Source organism: Microtus oregoni, unplaced genomic scaffold (genome assembly GCF_018167655.1).
Source record: "Microtus oregoni isolate MIOR12 unplaced genomic scaffold, Mior012 000109F_ref0000275, whole genome shotgun sequence".
Taxonomy (NCBI): Eukaryota; Metazoa; Chordata; class Mammalia; order Rodentia; family Cricetidae; genus Microtus; species Microtus oregoni.
The window spans coordinates 1,068,789-1,091,938 of NW_024544727.1; the positions used below are offsets into that span (position 1 = coordinate 1,068,789).

Here is a 23,150-nt window from a genome sequence, read left to right on the forward strand (position 1 = left end):
AGCACATTAGGCTGTACGGTGGTGGCACACGCCTTTAATTCCAGCACTCCCGAGACAGAGGCAGGAGGATCTTTGTGAGTTCAAGGCCAGCCTGGTCTATGGAGCGGGGAGTTTCAGGACAGCCAGAACTGTTAAAGAAACCCGGTCTCAAAAAACAAAGATACAAACAAAAAGCAGACTAGAGGAAAGGGTCTATTTTATCTCTTAATTCCCGTTTAGAGTCCTAGTGGCAGTTCAGGCCCTGCTGTAGAGGAAATGGCGCCTCCTGTACCAGGCTGAGTCTCGTGCCTTTGACTCAGTGAAGACAGTCCTCCAGATGTCCCCATAGGCCAGTCTACACAGACAGTCCTTCATTAAGACTCTTCCCAGGTGGCTCTGGGTTGTGTCGCATTGGCAAAGGTAACCATCCCCAACCTCTGCCTGGTTCTTCTCCCAGCAGCTGGAGATGCAGTTGGTATAAGAGCGGAAGCCCACTTTGCTCAGTCTGCATGAGCTGTCTGCCCCTGTGCTGGGCGTGGAAGACGTTCCCTTCAGCTCTCTTGAGGTCCCCCTGGGAGCATGGCTAGACTGGTCTGGTACAGTGGGCATGTGAAGATGCTTGTGGGCATCATGGCTTATGCAACCACACACCTCACCCCACCATGGGAGAGCTTAGGACCTCAGGTTTAGATCTCAGGACTATCTGTATAGGTCTCGGATTCCTTCTTTCCTTTATACCCTCCCCCACCTGCTGTGGCCTTGGTTATTGCTTGACCAGGCCTCCACAAGCAGCTTCACCAAGGACTGGCCCTAAGCATTATTGCCAGGCGGGAACATGGATAGGGCAGGGAGGTAGCCTCATCTCTTAGAGTCATCTCTGAGTTCTTAGGAACCTGGGTGAGGTATTAAATAGACTCCCCTGACACGCACACACACACATGCGCGCGCGCGCGCACACACACACACACACACACACGCACACGCACGCGTGCGCGCATACACACAATATGCTTCTGTGCAGCTCTGGACTCAGTCTGCGTGGCTTGGATACTGCTCATTTCTTTGGGATTCAGTAACATGTACTTAGGTGTTTGATATCCAGGTTGGACCAGGGTAAAACCTCAGGAAAGGATTCGTGAAGATGGTATCCAAGGATGATCCTACGAGACAGACCCAAAAAGCAGGAACCAGTGGGGTCCCATTCTACTTTCTTAGGTCTTGGTGGCCCTGGGAGATGTCAGTTCTGCCCCACTGCCTAGAGTCGGGGCCCTCCAGCTCTGAAGGAAGTAATGGAGTTTGGGGGGAGTCATTGTGGTATCTGGGGGAATCAGGACAGAGGAGGCTAGTGGCTGCTTGCGTGGGGAGGAAGCTGGACTGGCGGAGGTAGGAGTGGCCCCTGTTGCTGACACAGACATTTCGCAGGCAGAGCCACAGCGGGTTTGCATTGGGAAGGCATTTCCCAAACAGCATCCAGACCCCAAAGTCCTGTGTCTGGATATGTTTAGTGACACGAGGGGAGATGGTGGGGACAGTAGGGTGGCTTTGCCAGACCCTGGGCTGCCATGTGGGCCAGGCTAGACAGATGTGGGACGTGGGAATGAGTGGCCCCACTTCAGCTAGGGGAGGAGCTAGGGTCAGTGGAAGAGGGAGTGTGAACGAGAGGTCACCAATGTCAGCAGGCGTGTGACTGCTGGTGGCTAGGCCCAATGCTGGACTCCTTTGGCTTGTTTCAGGCCTGGCTGGCTCCCATGACACCTTTAGGACCGATGGGGAAGGACAGGTCCTTCAGGGACCAGCTCTGGGCACTGTCGCTGACTTAATGTTTAGCCTTGGGGTTTGACATTATTAAAGGGTCCAGAGGAAGAGCTCAGACAACCTGACATCCCTACTCATGTCTACACTTTCTCCACGGGAGGGAGGTCCTGCTGCCTTCACCCCTTATTGTAGAGGAAGAAACTGAGGCAGACAGGTGTCATGGCTGGGCACTGGGCACGGGAAAGACAATTAGGCATGGTGCTGCAGCAGCAGTTGAGAGCTCACAGATAGATCTATAAACAGGAAGCCAAGAAAGCTCACTTGAAGTGGCACAGTCTTTTAAAATGCCTTAACCCATCCTCAGTGGCCTACAGCTTCCAGGCAGACTGTACCACCTGATCCTCTCCAGATGACTGCTAGCTGGGGACCGAGTATTCAAGGAAAGGGTTTATTTCAGCTTCCGCCTCTCAGGACACACTTGATGGCGGATGTCTGGGTAGGTGCTCAGAGCCGACACCTGCAGGCGGGAGCTGAGGCAGAAGCCTTGGAGGAGCACTGTGGCTGCGTGACAGACTTTCCCTGGGGAGATGTAGCACACACAGTGTCTTCTCACTCCGCATAGGGTAGCCCACAGCAGATTATAGTTGCTATCAGAGCCCAGCTGATAAACCCATGAGTTTTATTGGAGTTACTTGAGAAGCATAGGCGAGGGGCTGCTTACAGGAGCATAAATGACTCAAGGAAAGCTGTATCACCAAAGCCCACCTCAGCAAGCATGGCAGATCACAAAAGCTGGGTACTTGGAGCACTCTACACAGCTCACAGCTCACAGCTCAACTGGGGAGAGATGGAGGGATGGAGGGAGGGAGGGAGGGAGAGAGAGAGAGAGAGAGAGAGAGAGAGAGAGAGAGAGAGAGATAGTTTTCTGAGTGCCCCAGTTGGCCTAAGCCCCATCCAGGCAGGCAGCTCCCCTGGTTTCTGCTCTCAAATCTCTTGGCTGGTCTCTGCTTCTTCTAGGCAGCCTGTTGTCTGAGAGTATCTCAGTGACCTTGTTTACTTTTGTGAAGGAGGGGCCTAGTGAATCTGATCAGTTTCAGGGACTTCCTGAAGCTATTTTGATGAGTTACTTTCTATCTTAAGGAGTTTGCCTACAGGATAGAATGTTTCAATCTCGGGAACGTGCTACAAAACAGCTGCAGGCTGGCTTGTTGTGTTTGCTTTTTTTGTATCACCCAGGACCACCACCCATGTTGGGCTCAGCCCGCCCACATAAATCTTTAATCAAGAAAAATGCTCTCCAGGCTTGTCTACAGGCCAATTCGATGGCGGCGGCATTTTCTCAGTTGAGGTTTTCCCCAGACAACTGTAGCTTGTTTGAAATTCTCTCTCAGCAAAACAGGACAGGTAAGTAGGTCTCCTACTTCTAGGGCCTTGAGTTTGGGAGGTGTCAGAGTGTGTTTTGCCTAAGCAGGGGTTTGTGTTACTGTCTGCCACTTGACCCAACCTGTGACCCAAAGGATGGCAGCAGAGGAAGCACTGACTCATTGACTTGCGTAGAGTCTTTCCTGTCTCTCTGTGAGGTGGCTGCCACCTCTACCACCTCACTGCATGCTGCTCTGGCTCCTAGAGCCCACACTGACAATGGGGTACATGTTAGCAGTGGCAAGCAGTACCATACTATGAGAGTTGCCTGCCATCCAAGTCCCGCCCACAGCATACTTATTGGGGAGGTTTCTGGAAGCACCCCAAGGCAAAGGCTTAGTGTCTCTGAGGTGTGCCACTCAAAGAAGGGAGGAGAGGGAGGCTTACCCCGCAGACCAGCAGATCCCAGACAGGCATGTCTGCGCTGTCATGCCCCAGCAGGTAGGTGATAGGGTAGGCTGGGCCCTGGATTCCAGACAGGACAGGACAGGTGGGACATTGTGGGCTTGCAAGGCTGCTGCTTCCAGAGTTTCCAGATTGTTGGGCAAGGCCACTGGCCAGCAAGGGCTTTCTTTTCTCTGCCATATGTAGCCAGTAGGTCAGACTTTGGGTCAAAGACCTTTCCACCCCTATAGTCTGGTGGCCCAGGTAGCATTAACCCTCTTCCTTCCTGGCAGCTATGGCTAACGTAACCTGTGCTCACAGCCTATCTGGAATGTTCAGAGGGAGACATGGTCACTTCTAGGAGAGCAGATTATGCTGTTACGATGTTACAGCTGCCTTCCTTTGTGGTCGCTGTCAGCAGCTTCTTGGAAGCAGGCACGGACAGGTGTCCTGTTCTCCAACCCTGGTTCAGGGACTCCGCCTATATCTAGAGCATCTTCCCAACAGAGAGCACCTGGTCCAAGCACCCCATCTTGTCAAGTGTTCCACATCTTCATTCAGGCCCTAGGAAGAGGGAGGGGGGTCCTGTGAGTGAGAGGGTATATCAGAAAAGGTGCGGGCTCAGGAGGGAATCTCCCACCCGAGCTGGAATCCCAGACCTGGCTCTCCGTGTGAGGTGGACTACAGAGCAGCTTGAACTCAGAAGGGGCAGCTTCTGCAGACCCACACCTATGCATAGGGCTGTCCCTCTTAGCTTGTCTACTCTGTTCCCAGCACTGTCCTTGTGCTAAGGGATGTGGGGACTCTTTTCAGGTTCCTTTCATGGAGCCCAGTGAAGGGTGAAATAGATGGGGACACAGGACTTAGGGGGCGAAGAAGTGGTGGTAGCATCTCCATGCCTAGGATTCCAGCTTTGTACTGTGGCCTCACACTGCCCCGCCTCCCCTCGCTCCCCACCAAGTCTCCTCTGCAGGGCCTCCCAGCCTTGCCAGGGTGGTTTCTCTTCTGTGTTGGCCAGGACACGATGACTGTATGTCTGTGCATGTTTGTGTGCGCATCTCTGTCTGAAGTTGTGCATCTGTGTATGTCTTTTGTGTGTGTGCGCGTTTGCACAGTGGGCCGTGCGTGCACATGTGTCTGTATGTGCCTGCGGTTTGTGTGGGTTTGTGTGTGAGTGTGTGCCAGCAGGAATGCAGGGGCCATGCTGTGGCGGGACCAGCCCGGCCCCTTGGGGGTGGGTGGGCGGGGCTTAGGAGTGGCGGCGGCTCCCTCTGGAGTCTGAGGATTTGGCCTTTACCTGCAAGGGGTGGAGAGAAAGTTGAGACCATAAAGGCAGAGGGGCGGGACGTGCCAGACTCAGCGCTGCTCCCTGCCGGCAAGCTCACAGTGAGTGCCTTGGAGCTGGCTGTTTCCGACTGTCTGTGTCTGAGCTGGGTGTGCACTGGAGCCTGGAGCTGGATCCCTGATCTGTGAGCCCTGAACAAGATTCCTGAGCCCAGGCCGCCTACCACTCCACGGACCTGGCATGAAGGCATCCCGGGGCTGGGGAGGGCTGGCTGTGCTCTGGTGCCTTGGGCTCCTAGGCAGCCCGGTGGGCGTCACTGGCACTCACTACCGCTATCTGTGGAGGAACTGCTACCCTTGCCACCTGAGCCAGGCGGGCTACCCCGTGAGCACCGGTGACCAGAGGCCAGGTGGGCACCCCAGGAGCAGGGCTGGGTGGGATCAGGACGCCCCTCCCTAGCGTGCTTCCTTTGTTTCTTTCTCTCTTTTGTTTTTGTTTGATATGTATGGGCATTATGTCTGAATGTATGTATGTGTACTATGTGCATGCAGTGACCTCAGAGGCCAGAAGAGGGCATTGGATCTCCTGGAACTTGAGTTACAGATGTTGCAGGCTCCATGTGGGTTCTAGAATCAAATCCTCTGGATGAGCAGCAAGTGATCTTAACCACTGTGTTGTCAGCCCTCATTTCTCTTTTTCAAAGTTTATGCCAAGCGGTGAGCACAGGGGGAGTCAGCCTGGGAAGGACCCAGCAGGTGCTTACTACTGCGGAGACTGTCCTGAGCAGTCAGACCTTCCAGTCCTGTGACAGCAGGGAGGTCACTTCCCTGGAGGAGGCGAATGCTCCTGGCTTTTTGAGCTAAGCTTCCTGCGTGCCCACTCCTCTGTATCAGCCACTCTGGAGTTAGTTGAGAAGGGAAAAGCTTAGGGACCTTTTGAGGTGGCCTGTGTGACTATGACAGGTGCTGTCATTTCAGCCCACAGGCCTCTCAGTCCCAGGCAGCGGGGTCACTTAGAGGCTCTGGGCTTGAGACTCTGGCAGCTGTGGGGATTAGGATCCTCTTATTCTTGCTCACCCTGGAAGCTGGGATTTGATGCTTCTGAGCCAGCCTCCCTCCACGTGGCTGTACACAGCCTGGAGCTGGGCACCCTCAGGAATGTAAATGACTTGAGGCTGTATTCAGCTCCCCAGTGACTCATCACTCACACCCCAGGGAGAGGCAAGGGCCTCTGGTGCTCCCTATCAATCCCTCCCAGACTGGAGATGTCCCTGGGGCGAGTCTCACTCTTCTGTGCCTGAAAGGCACCTGGGCTAGTTGGATGCTACCTGCCTATGCTGTGTCATTCTGTTCCGAGGGTCCTAACGCCCCCAGGCCAGGCCAGGCTGGAATGTCACTGCCTTGTAGGTGGCACTTGGGGCCTGTGTAGCATCAGGAGGGTCTCACTTGGGCACCACCAGGCTTTGGAGAACTTGGAGCCCAGTGCCTGCGCTGAGGCTTTTCCGGGGGCAGAGGGAGAAGAAAAGCCAGTGGATTCTGGTTTTCAGAGTGAGGACCTGGTGCCTGGCAGAGTGGCAAGGTCCCAGAGGTGTTTCCTGGAAGCCACAGTGAAGCTTGAGAAAACCCTGAAGTGCTTTCTACAGAGGCAACGTTTGGCGATTGGCTGGCCTTGACTGCTGTGTGTTGTTGGGCCAGGAACCGGTGGGGGTGGGTAAGGATTGGTGCCCCTCGTCCTTCTGATGGCATTCTTTGTGCCTCCCAGCAGCACCACCAGCCTCGGCTTAGCAGGTACTTACAGGCTTACCCAGCGCCCAAGGGAACTGGCCCAGGTTGGCACAGCGATGTTACCATGAGCTGCTGGTCCTGTCATGAGCGCCAAGTTCCCAGTCACTGGTCACAGCCGATGGGGGCAGAATGATTTAAAATGACTTTTCCAGTTCCCCCTGCTGGATGGCCCTTCCCTGGTACTCTTGGGGATTCAGTATGCAGTGGGTTTGCCTGTTACCAGACAGCCCCTTGAAGGAGCAGGTTCCATCTAACTCTCGAGTTGGGGTACATGCTCTGCTCTGATTTGTTATCACCAGGTCAGCAGGGAAGTATCTGTGCTACAGATGCACCCCAGCCATCCTGCTCTTTGCTTTGGGGGCTCGAATCTTCCGAACATCTCTGGATAGCCCCGCTGCAGGCTCAGTGTGACCACAGCTGTGCTGTCTCTATGTGGGAGGCGTAGCCCAGTTCTGGGACATGGGCCTGTGGGAGAAGAAATTCCCTGGAACCTAGCCTGTAAGCGTGCCTGGGCACAGATAGCACTTGTGAGCCTGGCGTGCAGACGACCCCAGCAGGTAGTGCTAGGTCAGGAGGCCAGGGTAGGAACTGTCAGCTCGTGGCCAGAGTCACACAACAGATGTCTTGTACTCTGCATTCTTTCCCCTCATGGCCACTCTTGCAGATCAGTCTCTACTTGGTGCCCTAAAGCAGACACAGGCCGGGGAGGTGTCGCCCAGTTGGGAGAGTGTTTGCCTGATATGCACAAAGCCATGGCTTCCCTTCCCAGCACTGCATTAAAAACTACATATAGAGGCATAATTGTCTGTAATCCCAGCGCTCAGCAGGCAGGGTATTAGAAATTCAGGACTATCCTTGGCTACTGTATGAGACCCTATCTCAAACAGTAGCAATAAAAGCAGACTAATTTCCTGATGGTGGAGATGGGAGGCCCCAGAAGGCTGGATCTGAGATGTAAGCGTACAGCTAACCTGGGAGAACCCATGTTTTCTGTCTCCCAGTGCACAGAGGCCTGGACTCACCCTTCCCCTGACCCTTCCCCCCTGACCCCCCCCCCCCCCGCCATGCCCCTGCAAGGCTGTGGTGGCCTCGTGTTTGTCCAGATAATCCAAGAGCCATCCCAAGTCAAGGTCCTTCAAGCAGTCCTGTCCTCAGCTTTCATTTTCTGAGTCATATCATGGGGATGAGGACGTGAACGTCTTTAGGGACACTACCTAGCCATGCTGACAGTGAGCACTGCTGAGCCCGAGGCTCCTCAGGTCATAGCCAAAGCTCTACTCCTAGGCTCAGCACCTCACAGGTCCTCCAAGCTGTTTGTGAACAGCTCTGTGTGGCCCACTTTTGGATGAGGCAAACAGGACTTAGGCCACAGGGTCCTGCCCTGCTTTCAGAATGTGGGTTATTTCTGTAAAAGGGGTTCGTCTTGGGTCAGAAGAGGCCTGGTTGTCGGGGCTGCAGGGCTGTGTTGAGGATAAACCCTTCAGCCTGGGATGGACCTGCCGTGTCCAGACGCTGGCTCTTGAGGTGGCAGAGCTGAGGGGTGGTGGTGCCGAGGGCCATTGTGGAGCCGCAGAGCTCCAGCCCAGGCTCTGTTATAAACTCGCACAATAGGAGGCCCTCTGTCTCCAGGAAACCCCTTAAAGATAGGAAGGGTTGAAGCTGGAGTCATTACACCAATCCCTTCTAGAGGCACCTGGGACAGAGATAAAGCCCTATCCCTGACTGGCAGATGTCACAGGAGTGATCTGGGACCCTTGTAAGGAGCTGGTTGCACACAGAGGGAGGCTAGAGCGTCTGTCCGTGTCTCAAAGGACTGTGGAGAGGTGGCAGGTATGTGCGATCAGGGAGACCCATGTCCACACCAGTGTACGGAGAGTTAGCAGAGGAGTCTTGTTGAGCAACAACCATCTCGAGCATGCAGCCATGTGCAGACTGACCGCTCCTCTCTCGCTGACCTGGGAGGATTGAGAACCCCTTGCCAGGGTGCTGAGTGGCTCAGAATCCTTTAACTCTTACAGCCTGTTTGCCTTGCCCGCAGTGTTGGGGGTCAGGAGTGGTGCCCAGGAACACCCAGACTGTCCAGATAGGATTTCATAGACTAGCTGACTGTGAGGACCCCTGGCATGTACCTCAGTTAAGCTGTGTGTGCCTCTGTGACCTCCCAGCAATTTAAGCTCAGGAACTAACTCATCTCTGGACGCCGAGATAGATGTTGTCACCCCAACTCCTCTAGCAGGGTCCCTGAAACCCTCATCGTGCCCTGGCTCTTCTGTCTTTAGGGCCTTGGTCAGCGCCGTCAGGCCTTTGTTTCCGAGCCGAGGGCTCATGTGACAGTGGCTTTGTGGAAGAGAAGCAGGGGCTTGTGGCCTTGTTTCCTGCCTCTTGAGACAGGCAACACAGAGCAGGACACCCTCTGCCTTCAGTTGGCTCTTCACCACATCCCCCTTGTTGTCCAGAGCTACCTGGTGGCACTTACCATACAGATTCTAGAAGGGGCATCACGGAATGAGGACCACACTCCCAGCAGACAGGTCTTAGGAAGCACTGAGAAACAGAAAGGGGGCTGCTGTGTAAACAGAGAGAGGGATACCACTGTCCATCCCTCACCCTGCAGCCCTCCTCAGGAGCCCGCATTCTCTCCTTCTGGACCCCTGGGCTGGTCCTACCCTTGGGGTTGTGTACAGCAGATATGAAAAAGACTGGCCCTCGCTGAGGTTTCCTTTGGTAGCTCTTCCCCTCAGGGCATGCCAGCCATGGTGGATGGGCACCACCTCTGTCTGGGGCTGTGAGGATCTGGGGTTCATGCTTCATCTGTTCAGCGCAATGGGCCTGGCCTGGTGTGTGCCTAGCTGGTAATTCCACTCTCTCTCCCTAGATGTGGATGAATGTCGTGCACACAACGGCGGCTGCCAGCATAGGTGTGTGAATACCCCTGGCTCTTACCTCTGTGAGTGCAAGCCTGGTTTCCGGCTCCACACAGATGGCAGGACCTGCCTAGGTAAGTGTCACCTGCCTGGGGCTCTGAGCCTCTGCTGAACCTCATTCTTCAGAAAGGCCTCAGGTCTGGGAAGGAGGGGCCAAGGGAGGCCTGAGTGGGCTGGCGTTAGACTATGCACTCAGTAGTTCCTTCCTGTGGAGCATGTCTGGGAGTCCTGAGCACACCCTGCAGGAGGGTAATGCTCCCCCAGCTCCCTGTGTCCCCAGCCTGTGTCTGCTCTGTGGCTATGCTAAGTCTTGCTGAGATTGAGACCATCTGCAGGGGTTGATCAATCAACAGGGACCCAGGCCTGGCTAAGCTGCCACCAAGACAAGGGGCAGGGGTCTCCTGGGGTTGCGTCTGCGTGGTAGGGAGGCAGGCTGAGCCTTGGCCCTGACAACAGAAAGCATTTTTTGGTCTACAGAACAGGGCTTCTTTGGAAGCCTGAGCTGCCACAGCGGTGAGGGGCAACCAGAAAGCGGGCTCCTGGCCCCCGGCTATCTGTAGGATTTCTGCTGTGAGGGAAGGGTTTACTGGCCTCCTGAGAACACAGGGCCTCTGGCAGCTTAGAGCTAAAGAGACATCCAGAACCAGGCAGAGGAAGCTGTAAGAACAGCTCGCAGTTGTCTACTTCATAGTGCGCCCTGGCTACTCAGTCCACCCCTCCCTCTGTTTCTATGGTGTTCTTGGGGGAAGGCACCCCTACTTTCTACTTTGGAGATCCAGACAGCTTAGGCCAGTTCTGAGCGGCTTGGTCTTGGCTGCTATAGGGATGGCAGTGTGCCAGCCCTGGGGGGTTGCACCCCATACACACATGTCCCAGCCTCCGTCCGCTGCTCCGCTGCAGGAGCCAGGCAGCTGCCCGAGTGAGAAGTAGAAGCAGATGCAGGAATGCTGCCATGTGTTTCAGGGTAGCTGTGATGGTGGAGCCTGCTGCTGGCCCTTCTGGGAGCCTGTGGCACCCTTGTCAGGCAGGATGCTCCTTAAAGAAGGGTGACTCCTGCTGCCGGCTCCAGGACAAGGACACTCATTCCCCCTGTGTCTTCTCACTGTCTCCATTGACAGTCGCCCTCACTGAGATGCCCTGTGGGGACAGAGGACCAGACCAGGACAGGACGGGATGCATCACTAACAGTCAGAGAGCAGAGATGCCTCTTAGACCCAGAGTGACCGGGTGGTGGTACTGCCCAGAGGAAGGAGCCTTGAGCTGCTGGCTTCAGGAAGCCCAGGAGGGATAGCCCTTTGCCCTGCCCTGGTCCTGGGTCCACACCACCCATTGCTATGCTGGAGACAGACATGCTAGATTCTATGCCCGTGGGGCCTCAGAAGGAGGGACTCATGGCATATGCATTGTGGACGGTCTGCATTGTCCCTGGGGCTCCCCGCTCACACCATAACGATGTGTGGGTTGTTTCTCAGGTCTTCTGACCCTTCCCGCCTGACACTTGGCTTGCGGGACATGGGTCGGGTGTGGAGCAGTGGCCTCAGATGGCCTCTCACCCTCTCTTTCCTCTCTCTCTCTCTCTCTCTCTCTCTCTCTCTCTCTCTCTCTCTCGTTTTACTGTAACTTTCAACAAGGGTTTTACACTGAGGCTTCCTGAGATCACAGCCTCCTGCTGTGCTGTGTCTGGGGACAGTAGAATAATGGCCTGTATCTCTGTTAAGGGACACTACTACAAACTCTCCACACTAGCTCCTCCAGGCGTGGTGGCTTCCCTTCTCTGATGAACTCTGTCTTAGGGACATGACACCCTGATCTCCCTCTAAGTGTCTGATGGCGTTCTGGGGGCCCCTGAGCATTATCTCCATTCCCACACTATACCTGTGACACATTTTCCGGCACCCCCTGAAGATGTGGTCCCTACTCATCCTCCATCCTCAGTGGTCTCTGTGTTCCACCCATCTGGCTGTGGGTGCTGGATTTTTCTTCTGTGTCTAGATCTCCTAGGGAACTTCTATGATGAGCCTGGGTTTGTCAGGCTGGGTCCACCAGATGCTGCCTTCCCTGTGGGGGCCTGAGAAGGCTCCAGAGTAATTGTAGGACTTCCTGTGAGCTCCCTTCAGGAGTTCCCGGGTGCTATACCCATACCCTATGCCATGCCTCTTCCCGTTGCTGAGGGAACCGCCTTGGCTGATTGACCTGAGATGCTGGCCCAAGATGGAGGTAACTGGTTGTGGCTGGGAAGGTTGCCTGAGGGAGTCAGGGTGGTGGTATTTGTCCTGGACCCTGTGGAGGACCCAACACAGGCCACATACTCACCTGCAAGGCCAGGCAGACCAGGATAAGGAATGTCTAAGTTCTGGCACTGACATTTTCTCCCTCTCTTTCTCTCCTCCCCCTCACCCCCGAGGTCTCATGTAGTTGAGGCTGGCTTGAACTGTGTAGCCGGAGCTGGCCTTGAACTTCTGTTCCTCCAGCCTCCACCTCCCTAGTGCCACCATATGGTGCTCCAAATGGTCTAAGCATAGTAATAAAACACAGAAAGATTTCTGTCTCCGTTTTCTTTTTTTATTTTTATTTTATTGTGTATGAGTATTTGTTTGAATATATATATATATATATATATATATATATATATATATATATATACATACACACACATATATATGCATGTGCCTGGTACCTGTCAAGGCCAGAAGAGGGGGTTGGATCCCCTGGGCCTGAAGTTATGAGATGGTCATGTGCTGCCATGTGGATGCTGGGAACCAAATCCAGGTCCTCTGCAAGAGCAGCCGGTACTTTTAACCACTGAGCCTCCCCCTGCTCTTAAAAAACGAGTAATTTAAGGACTTTGCCATCAGCCCACTATAGTAAGGACATTGTCCCCTGTCCTGGCTGTCACTCCAACAGGAACAAAAGGGCCCCACCTATGGCTTGGGGTGCACTCTCCTGGGGTGCTCGTTTATGGGGTGGGGATGGGGTGTCTGGGGGAGACAGCCAGGCCCAAGGCTATTCTAGCTTTCTGTGCTTGGGTCAGAGCCAGTTCCTCCTTTCCCCAGCCGTGGAAAGTAGGGCCTGCCTGGGGTAGTGGTTTGGCTGAGGGTCCAGGAGTGTCATTCCTACTTTTCCGTGACATTTTGCAGAGCTGCGGAATGGAATAGCCCCAGGCTGTCATAACGCCACAAGGGGAGCCCTCCTCCTCCCTGTGGCTTTGGTGCTCTGAGTAGCATATTCCTGTCCAGTGGCTTTTAGTGTGACCTGGACACCGACCTTTCCTGGTGTCTTCTGGGTTGAAGGTCAAATGGGGTCAGTTTGAGGGGGGCCGTGGTTGTTTACTGGGTTAGTCCCGTGGCACAGGTGATCTTACTTCTCTTCATCTCATACCTGTGGGCTCAGGATAGACACCCTTGGGGAGGGTCCTGCTGCCAACACACACACCTGTGGTGACCCCACCGCCAGAGTCACACGGGTGCTATGTACGCATGACTGGAGGAAGGCTGCCTAGCCCTGCCCTTGGCCTGTCCCTGTCTGTGAGTATCTGGCCTCGGCAGAGCATGCTCTTCCCAGGCATCGGGACAGTAAAGGGCTTTACAAGCCCCCATCTGCCCCCAAGGCTCCTTCCTGACGAGAAGCCTTAAGGAAGGCTATTAGGAAAAGGAGGCTGCTGCTGGCAGCAACCTGGTTCTGGGGCCAAAACCACAGGCAGCTCAAGTGTGCAGACTGCCAGGCTCTCCTGCAAAACTCATCCCCGTGGAGCCGCAGATGCAGCTCTGCCCATGTTTCCCAACCCTTCCCAAACCTGGCAGGGGTTACAGTTGCACAAGGGGTCAGCTTCCCAGCCTTGAGAAGCCCGAGGAAGCCTGGCCTGAGTAGAGACAGAGGGGAGAGGTGGGACGAGAGCGGCTGCTGTGGTCCCTTCCCGTCTCACGGTCCCGTCCTGGATTCCTTACAGGGCGGGACTGCTTCCACTCGCCTTGGGGGAGCAGGCTGAGATGGAACAGGGATACCAAGGTTCAGTGACCCATGCTGGTGTCTCATCCCAGTCCTGAACCGCCAGGGAAGAGGGCACAAACCCTGAGCTGGGTACAGAACCCAGCGGGGACGGTTAGGCTGTCACACTGGGCATGCAGGGAGATGGCATGCCACAGGGGACAGAGCTGGTGAATGAAGGCGTGCTGGCTTGAAATGGGGTGAGGAATGATGGGAGGGGCGTTGGGTCAGCTGTGGTGTCACCAAGGCCCATGCTGGTTTTGTGATGGAGAAGTCCTGCTTACAGGACATACCTGCCTTCTAAGTAACCCACCAGACTCTTGAGCAAATGCTCCCGAGGACGGAAGCTGGGCAGTTCTTGTGGCACTCTTGAGGACACAGCTGGGAGCTAAGGCTTGGCAGTAGAAAACTGCCCAGCATTGTGGGTGTGGTGTGAGCAAGATGTGAGCTGGGGGCCTAGAGGTTGCCTTATGTACATATGTATGTATGTATATATGTATATGAATCCCCTCTGTGCTGCTGTCTGCCCCTGCCTTGTCAAAGAGCTTCCTAGGACAGACCTCTCTGGCCACTGACCATACACGGTGGGAGCTCTCAGCACCCAGAAGCCACACCAGTTTAAGGACAATGACAATCACCTTGTGACACCACCCTCCAGCTGGCCTCAAACCACTAGGCTGGAACGAGGGCTGCATTAAAGCAGCCGGTGGGCACGAGTTGGCTGATTGGTTCTTGGATGGTCTGTAGTGGTGAGATTATGGGCTGGAGGCTGGAGTCTAGAGCCACCCCAGGACTGTGCCCGTCTCGTCCCTCCACCCCACGTGCTGCCCACTGCGTGGCACTCATGCTCCTGATGCGAGGCTCCGAGGCGGTGGCTCAAGACCCAAGTTTGTTCTGTAGTGCAGGTGCTGGCTCCTAAGACTGGGCTGGCGCCCTTTGTTGGGGTGTCATACATCCAAGAATGTTGCACATGTTCACACAAAGTCTTGTAGGAAATGTATTTTTTTTTTTTAATGAGGTCCAGGTTCTTCCTCTGCAAAACCCATTCCTTCCTCCAGGCATGGCACCTCACTATCCCACCCTGGGCAGTGCGACTCCTGCTGGTTGTGAGTGGAGTTGGAGTTGCAGCCCAGCTCTGTCGGAATTCAACAGGGTTTTATTTTTCATGTAGTCGCAGGTCCAGGAGCAAGGTGCCAGCCTTTCTGGTCCCGGAAGAGACCAGAGCCCCGTCTGTGTGGCCACTTCTGACCTTAAGGCATAAAGAACGAACATTGTCATATCGGAGGGCTTCGACCTGTGTGTTGTGGGAGGGGTGCAGGGACACACACACAGACGTTAAGCCTCTGATATAGAGCGTCACCCAGCTACAGTCACTGTGTCTGATCTGGAAGTGGGCAGGGACCTAAGGGAGACCTTGGGAATTGTAGGATGGTCCTGCATGATTGTACGCAGATCACAGAGCCCTGCTGAGTGTGGGGTGAAGGGGAAAATGGTACCCCATAGGTACAAATGTCTGTTGTGGAGACAGACCTATCCAGCCCTGCTGCCGGGGCTGGCCTGGTGTTCCCACTCCTTCAGTTCTATGATTTCAAGTGTGTCACCCCCTCCCTCCCCTGCTGAGGCTCTTCCTGATGAGTATGTACTGCCTGCAGGGAGGCCGGTCCCTGACCTTTGCTCCAAAGGTCACTCAGCTTTGTTTATGTCTGACCTTGGGTCTGATTTCTAGAACCATAACCAGATGTGAGCCTCTGGCCTTGGCGCTGGGCAGAGGTCCCCAGAGTGAATGCCCTACAGCTGGACCTCAGTAACTCGAGGGGCCTGGAGAAGTCCACCAGCCCCGCGTCCCAGACACACAGACCCTGGCCATTCCCAGAGCTGTGCAGCCCCGGCACCGAGAAAAGAAAATCTGTCTGGTTTAACTTTCTGGGAACCCACAGAGTGTGCTGGGTGATGCTGGCCTGGTTCCCTGCTGTGCACAGCTTGGGAGCATCTGTGAAGTCACAGTTCTGTGGAGCAAAGGGCAGGGATGGTTCTGAGGGTGTGAAGAGGTCCTGGAATTCCAGGTCTGAAATGCCAGTCCACAGTGGGTTCATCCATGGGGCCATCTCAGCTGCTTTGCCGGTGACCAGATTGGAGGCGAAACACCTCTTTCTCCTGGTTGATGGTGCTTCCTACGGGGATACTGAGACGTGGTGCCCCTCTGTGCCTGCCGGCCCTGCCAGAACAAGCTTCTGGTTCCGATTACGTGTCCCGAGGAGCGATGCAGTTGGTGTGGTGAGAACAGGGTAAACAGAGCCCCTAGGAATGCGGGGCCAGCTGAGGCCATGTGCACGGGCGCCTGGGCGCCTCTGGAGGCAGGGCTGGTGGCTGGACAGCTGACTCAGGTGAGGCCAGCCAGGCCTGGGGTCAGCATGGCTTCCATCCAGCGTAGGGGTCAGAGCAGAGTTGGGGAAGGCCTCCGGTTGGCAGGCTCACCTCCGTTCTGTAGGAAATTTCTGTAGCTTCTCCCTTGATGCATATGTCTGGGGGCCCTGGGTGGCCAGGAGATTGGTCACTGCCTCTCTATGGCTGGCTTTGCCCCAGAGAAGGGGCATCCACATGTTCTTCTGACTGTGCTTCACGTGAGGAGAGACGGGTTTAATGAGCAAGCTTGCTTTGAAGGAAGCCCAGCCTTCTCAGAGCCCTGAGGCAGCTCACGAGGCCCATGCCACTGCCAGCACCCGGGGCTTGCGGTGCCATCCTCAGTGGTGCCAAGCCCCCATTTCTCGGCAGTAATGAACCATTTCTCCAAACTGGGCCGTGAACAGTACTGCTTAATGTTGACGGTGTCCCCACATCCCAGGCAGCATCTTAGGGTACAGCCTAGCCCCCAAAGTGCTTTAGTAATGAGTCTTAAGGTTTGCTGACACAGCTCCAAGCACAGGCTTGCAGGCAGACAGTCTTACCTCCCCGGCCAGGGGCAGCATTCTTGCGGCTTCCCTCCAGAGCTCAGGGCTAACTTCCTTTAACCACAATGCCATTGCCAGGGACTCAATTGTAACCAAACCCATGCCAGGAGCTGGCTGCTATTGCTGTTGGAAGCTCAGTGTCCATCCCACGTGCCTTGCCATCTCCACAGGCCAGCTGAGGGTACGACGGAGCTCATCCACAGAGTGCACAGCACCCACCAGACCAGCCATTATCCCTTTTCCATGCCCTGCCGCAGTCCAACCAGAGAGGACAGGGTGCTGCCCTCTGGGACACAGTCTCCCTGAGGACCTATGGCTGCTGGGAAGAGTGGACACTCTGATAGGGTGTGAGGTGTGGTCTGGCCTGGGGTAGAAGGAATTTGCTCAGATTTCCTTCAGGTGCCGGTGGCCAGGCCTGTGGTCTAAGGCGGCCATTCGTAGAGGCTCCATACCTGACCTTCTGCCTTGGCCTGAGGTCCACGGTGGTGCAGTGGATCTTGCTGTGACTCCTAGCTTGTTGCCAGGCAATGAGCCAGCTGCTTCTCAACAGCCTCCTAGTGTTGCTTCTCTTGTGTTGGCGCGGGGGGGGGGGGGGGGAGGCGGGGGGGGGAGCAAGGATGCGAGACTTCTGTCAAGGCGGACTGATCTACCTTGTATCCACCTCCTGGGTGGGCTGGGCTTGAAGGATTCAGAGAGATGTCCATTGTACTGTGGACCCTGTAGGTGACTGAGAAGAAAGTAGAGTCAGGCTGGAAACCGAGAACAAGGGAGAGAGGGTAGTGAGCGCTCCTTTGGGAAGCCATCCTAATCAGATCGCTCACGCGAGAAGAAGGATCTGCCTTCTTGGCCTGATCGAAGCTCTTTGTGTCCCCAGCCATCAGCTCTTGCACTCTGGGAAACGGTGGCTGCCAGCATCAGTGTGTCCAGCTCACAGTGACGCAGCACCGCTGCCAGTGCCGGCCCCAGTACCAGCTGCAGGGGGATGGCCGGCACTGTGTCCGTAAGTATGGCGGAGCTGGGGAGTGAGGGGTCCGGGGTCCAGGAATGAGCCTGATGTGTGATAACCGGGTGGTGGGAGGGAGGGAGGGAGGGAGGGAGGGAGGGAGGGAGGCCCGGGCTGCTGTGGGCCTGAGGCGCAGGGATGTGAGCACTATTGGGTGGTATGTCCTCAGAGCAGGAGGTTCAGGGTGGAGACAGTACCCCTCTTCCTAGATGGCCATCTGGGGTCTGGGCAGAGGAGGCAGCCAGGTCAGTGTGGAGGACTTTGGGCTGCATGCATAGGAGAAAGAGACTTTGCTAACGGAGTATGTGGGGCAGGGTCAGAGCCCCTCCCCCAGACGTGGAAATGGGACAGAGCAGGTGCAGGGACTCCCCAGAAGAGTGGGAAGTGAGTGTAGATGTGAGGCCAACCATGCGGGTGGAAAGGCGTGGGATTTCAGGGCTGGGGGGGATACAGGGCTGAACAGGTTACAGAGCTAGGGGTGTTTATGGAGCTTGGAGGTCATAGAGCTGAGGGGTCATAGGGCTGGAAAGGTCATGGGATAGAGGGGCTCACAGAGTGGGAGTTGTGGGGCTGAGGGAATCACAGGGTTGAAGAAGAGCACAAGGCCCTGGAGGATGTTAGGGTTGGATGATCACGTGGTGTCCTTAGATCAGAGGACTGGGGAGAAGGATTTGGGGCTCCTAACCCTGGTGTTAGTTCCAATACCTTATCCCAAAGCAAGAACTCTGGGAGGAGCAGACAAGGCTAATGGCCAGAGCTGATCTGGGCTGGCCACCTCCTTGCTGGAAGGTTCTCTTCTAGCCAGGCCTTGCTTTCTGCCATTGGACACATTCTTTGAGAACCATGACACTCGCAAGTCATGGGTACTGGTCGGGTATTGACCCTAATAGAGCCTTAGGATTCTGGCCTTGACTATGAGGTCTTCTTGGGGGAACCCAGAGCTACCCACAACTGGGGGGGCCATGGCAGAGGCTGGAGCAGAGAGGGATTCCTGCGCTGAGGAGGAATCCTGCATCTGTCAGAGTTCGCACCCCATCTCTTCTCTTTGCCTGCATCCCTCTGGCTCTGCTATGCAGGGAGAAACCCATGTGAGGATGGCAATGGTGGCTGTATGCACGTATGCCAGGCACTCCGGGGCCTTGCCCACTGTGGCTGTCACACAGGTTACCAGCTTGCTGCAGACCGCAAGGCCTGTGAAGGTAGGATGCTTTACCAATCCCCAACATCCCTGAGACGCCCTGCTGGATGGGTCTTTGGGTGACCTAGGGTGATAATCGTCTCTCCCTGATTGGGGTGGGGGGAACGGGATGACCCAAAGAGCTGTCTACAACCCAGCCATGTTTCTGCAGGACAAGTTTCTGTCTTCAACATACTTCCTGTAGTGATCAACTAGCACCCGATCCTTAGGACCCAGGAGAGCAAGCAAGGGGAAGGAAAGGGATCCCTGATAAACCCAGGAAGTGTCCCAGTGAATCAGTGCTGGGCTTTCTCAGGGCAAGTGGTGGTAAATGCATTGACGGTAGCGCTACAGTTGAGAACTAGTTTCCAGAGCCCCTCCCTTCATCCTGCTGGGCGCTGTCATACAGCGAGGCCACGTTTGTGTTCCACTACATCCCTAGCAGTGTGTTGTCCTGACGTCTCTGTAGATAGGTAGGTCTGGGATGGGCAGCCTCTGCCCAGCGACTTCAGGGTGAGTGTGGTGCTCCTAGGGCCATCAAGGAGGCAGTGGTTAGCCTTCTGAGATATCATGTCTGATGGCCAGGTACCCACAGGACAGGGGAAGTCGATAACTACAAACCGACATGCACTACGAAGTCATGACTTGTGCAACAGAAAAGACCCCCTCTGGGCTCAACATGAGACCCAATCTGTCTCCTTCCCCAGGGATCTGTCAGGGTGTGCGTGGCAGGTATGGGCCAGCAGGACCTCCACTAAGCTGTCTAAGCCAGGAAGCTGTTAATGAGCCCAGGGATATGGGGCCACGACCACTTTCCCCGCCGTTGGGAGCCTCTCCCTGCCCTTTCTCTGTCTCTCCCTTTCAGACGTAGATGAATGTGCCACGGGGCTGGCCCAGTGTGCTCACGGCTGCCTCAACACCCAGGGATCCTTCAAGTGTGTGTGCCACGCAGGCTACGAGCTGGGTGCCGACGGCCGGCAGTGCTACCGTGAGTAGGCAGTGAGCGGTGGACTGGGGTGCTCAGGATACTAATGTGGCTCCCCAAGACCCTAAAGTCAGTTTCTGTGGGCAGCTCTGGGTGTGGGTCCCCAGGGGCTGCCTAGGGAGTGCTGGACCTTGTCCCACATCCCAGCTGTCTGATGTCACCACAGGGATCGAGATGGAGATTGTGAACAGCTGCGAGGCTGGCAATGGTGGCTGCTCACATGGCTGCAGTCACACTAGCACGGGACCCCTGTGCACCTGCCCTCATGGTTACGAGTTGGATGAAGACCAGAAGACCTGCATTGGTGCGAGCCAGTTCCTCCCAGGGTGCCCAGCCCTTCCAGCCCCAGGACTCTCTGCTACACCCAGTCCTGGGCTTGTTTGGGGCCATGACTTGGAATTTTCTTCTCTCTCTGCTGCTCTGACTGCCTGGGCTCAGCAGGAGCCGCAGGAGATCTGATGAGAGTCAGCAGCTCAGCTCAAAGGCTTCTGAGTGCTCGCATTGGCCTGCTGGGCTCTGCCTGCCTGCACCCTTAAGGCCATTGACTGTGCATGTGCCTGCTGTGTGTGTGTGTGTGTGTGTGTGTGTGTGTGTGTGTGTGTGTGTGTGAGAGAGAGAGAGAGAGAGAGAGAGAGAGAGAGAGAGAGATCATGTCCACGTAACTTTGTGTGTGTGGTTGTAGGTGTACATATCTGCATATGAGTTTGGGCAGGAATGAGTAACTGCAGATGTGTGTGATTCCTTCCAGGTGTGTGTGGCTCTATGTATGCATGATTACATGCAGTATGCAAGTGGTTGTGGACAGGTTCACAAGTGGTCACGTAAGGTGGTGGTATATCAGCATGTTTGCGGGATGTGCTTGGGTTGTTGCCGTGGGATCGTGTGTGTATCCACGGTGCCAGCAGGCTCCTGTGTGTACCCCGCAGACATCGACGACTGTGCCAACTCCCCATGCTGCCAGCAGGTGTGTGCCAACACCCCTGGTGGGTACGAGTGCAACTGCTACGCTGGCTACCGGCTCAGTCCTGACGGCTGTGCGTGTGAGGGTGAGCACACGCTGCCCGGGAGCAGCTGGGTGATTGGGGGAGACATACCGGGGTCGGCCTTGGCCCTCCTGAGGTGGACGTGCTATTGGCCGACTTCCCACTCTGCTTGCGGACATTGATTACATGCCTGATGTGAACTCACGCACACCTGTACCGCCCATGCTGACCACATGTAAACTTCCATATGATTTCTTACATGCCACACATAAGTCATCCATGTAGCTAGCCAGTCTCACACACAGACAGAAGCATGCACGTGTATGCAACCAGGTGCATGTTAATCAGGCACACACACCATTGTGCCCCCTCCCCACTGCCCTCTGGCCAGTAGTCTCTGGCTTCCCTCACAGGGTTGGGGACATGCCTGTTCTTTAAGTGACTCTCCTGACAGATGCCCAGTGTCCCTTCACTCTTGAGTGGAAAGACCATGGCTGGGGTGGGGGTGGTAGTGCTACTGGCTGCTCAGGGGGATGAGCGCTTTACCCTGTCCGTGAGGTACACCTGGGACAAGGCATGGGTCTCTGGGCTTCCGACCCTGGGAGCACCACCCCAGCAGCGCTGTCTGTCTGTCTGTCTGTCTGCAGATGTTGACGAGTGTGCCTCTGGCCATAGCGGCTGTGAGCATCACTGTGCTAATCTGGCTGGCTCCTTCCAGTGCTTCTGTGAGGCTGGTTACCGACTGGACGAAGACCGCAGAGGCTGCACCTGTGAGCTTCCCCCAGGCACAGCTGCCTTTTGGGTTTCTGATCCCAGTAGCCCACATGTCTGGTGTGCCAGCTGGCTTGCCATCACTTCTGCGAGCCCCGTATGGTCCCATCTCCTGCGGTAGGGGTGGGGTTAGCAGGCAGAGGGAAGCAGGTTGGTCGGATGAGGGCACAGTGTTGCAGGGAGTCCTAGGTATCCAGTTGAGGGAAGAGCTGAGCCCTAAGGCAGTGTTGTTGAGTGTGTGGGCAGGAAAGGCTGAGAGGCCTGTGTGTCCTTCCCCAGCCCTAGAAGAGTCCGTGGTAGACCTGGATGGCCAGCTGCCCTTTGTGCGGCCCCTGCCCCACATCGCGGTGCTGAGAGACGAGCTGCCACAACTCTTCCAGGACGACTATGGGGCCGAGGAGGAAGCAGCGGAGTTGAGGGGAGAACACACGCTCATTGAGAAGTTTGGTGAGGCATGGGCCTGCCCTCGTGGTTTTCCTCCTTAGGGGATGGCAGCTTGCAGTCATTCAGGGCTAAATTGGCCCCCAGCTCCTAGGGTGGGGTTCCCGTAGCTCACCGTAGAGCTTGGGGATGAGGAAGCCGCTTGTCCTCTCTTCTTTGGCCCAAGGGCCCGAGGCTAGGGGATCTAGCTCTGACGTCCTTCTCCCCATCTTCCCGCAGTCTGCCTGGACCGCTCCTTTGGCCATGACTGCAGCCTGACCTGCGATGACTGCAAAAATGGAGGGACCTGCTTTCCGGGCCTGGGTGGCTGTGACTGCCCAGAGGGCTGGACTGGCATCGTCTGCAATGAAAGTGAGACACTGGGAAAGGGGGGTCTAGGCAGAGTCTGTGGGCCCCAAGAGTTGTGAGCATCCTTTCTGTGTGGTTCCTCCTGCCTAGCTCTGGGGAGAAGCATCTGAGTATGTCCACCCACCCATCTGTCCATCCATCTACCAAGCCACCCATCTATCTACCCACTCATCAACTCACCTACCCATCCACCCATCTGTCCACATATCCATCCCTCCCTCCCTCCCTCCCTCCCTCCCATCCATTTATCATCTTATCTCCCTTTGATGAGAGTCTATTGACTGCCTCCCCCCCCCCACGCCCCCGTCCTAGACATGGTATTAGGATGTGGGGCACTCTGGGAACCAGCAGACAGGGTATGCAATGCTCCCAGCCAGTCTCTAGGGATCCCAATGACAAGCCAACAAATATCTAAGAGTATTGTTTGTGTCTGTGAAGGAGAGCTAGTGGTCAGGCTTCTCTGATACAGGTAGCGGGGACTGTGAAACCATCTGATAAGAGCAAGAGCCTTGCTCAGGGCTACACAACAGTTTAGCCGCTGAAGCACCCTGGAAATGGATCTGTCTACAGCCTTCCTTATCTCTCCCAAAGCCTCCTGACCAGGAGGGAATTAGACTCATCTCAGACTGTGAGGATCATCTGAATTGCCATCTGATTGAAAGGGCTAGCATGTGCGTGTGTTGATTAGTGATGCCTGCCATGAGTGTGGTCGGGGTCATGAGGCACAAATTGTCATTTGCTGTCCCAGGCATTTGTTTAAAACTGGTGCCTTTAGGGCTGGAGAGATGGCTCAGTGGTTAGGAGCATTGCCTGCTCTTCCAAAGGTCCTGAGTTCAATTCCCGGCAAACACATGGTGGCTCACAACCATCTGTAATGAGGTCTGGTGCCCTCTTCTGGCCTGCAGACATACACACAGACAGAATATTGTATGCATAATAAAAATAAATAAATATTTAAAAAAAAATTACCGGGTTGG

The 23,150-nt window shown here is 55.5% G+C and overlaps 1 protein-coding gene across 2 annotated transcripts in view; it reads left to right on the forward strand.

Moving 5' to 3' along the window:
• Window positions 1-23,150, forward strand: part of LOC121443551 (multiple epidermal growth factor-like domains protein 6) — a 99,896-nt gene that overhangs the window by 57,209 nt on the left and 19,537 nt on the right. For both annotated transcript variants that reach the window (XM_041645329.1, XM_041645330.1), the window contains 9 exons: window positions 9,485-9,607; window positions 17,340-17,465; window positions 18,545-18,667; window positions 19,511-19,633; window positions 19,797-19,934; window positions 20,557-20,676; window positions 21,261-21,383; window positions 21,664-21,831; window positions 22,045-22,176. In XM_041645329.1, coding sequence (XP_041501263.1) covers window positions 9,485-9,607; window positions 17,340-17,465; window positions 18,545-18,667; window positions 19,511-19,633; window positions 19,797-19,934; window positions 20,557-20,676; window positions 21,261-21,383; window positions 21,664-21,831; window positions 22,045-22,176 — 1,176 coding nt within the window. The remainder of the gene's footprint in view (window positions 1-9,484; window positions 9,608-17,339; window positions 17,466-18,544; window positions 18,668-19,510; window positions 19,634-19,796; window positions 19,935-20,556; window positions 20,677-21,260; window positions 21,384-21,663; window positions 21,832-22,044; window positions 22,177-23,150) is intronic.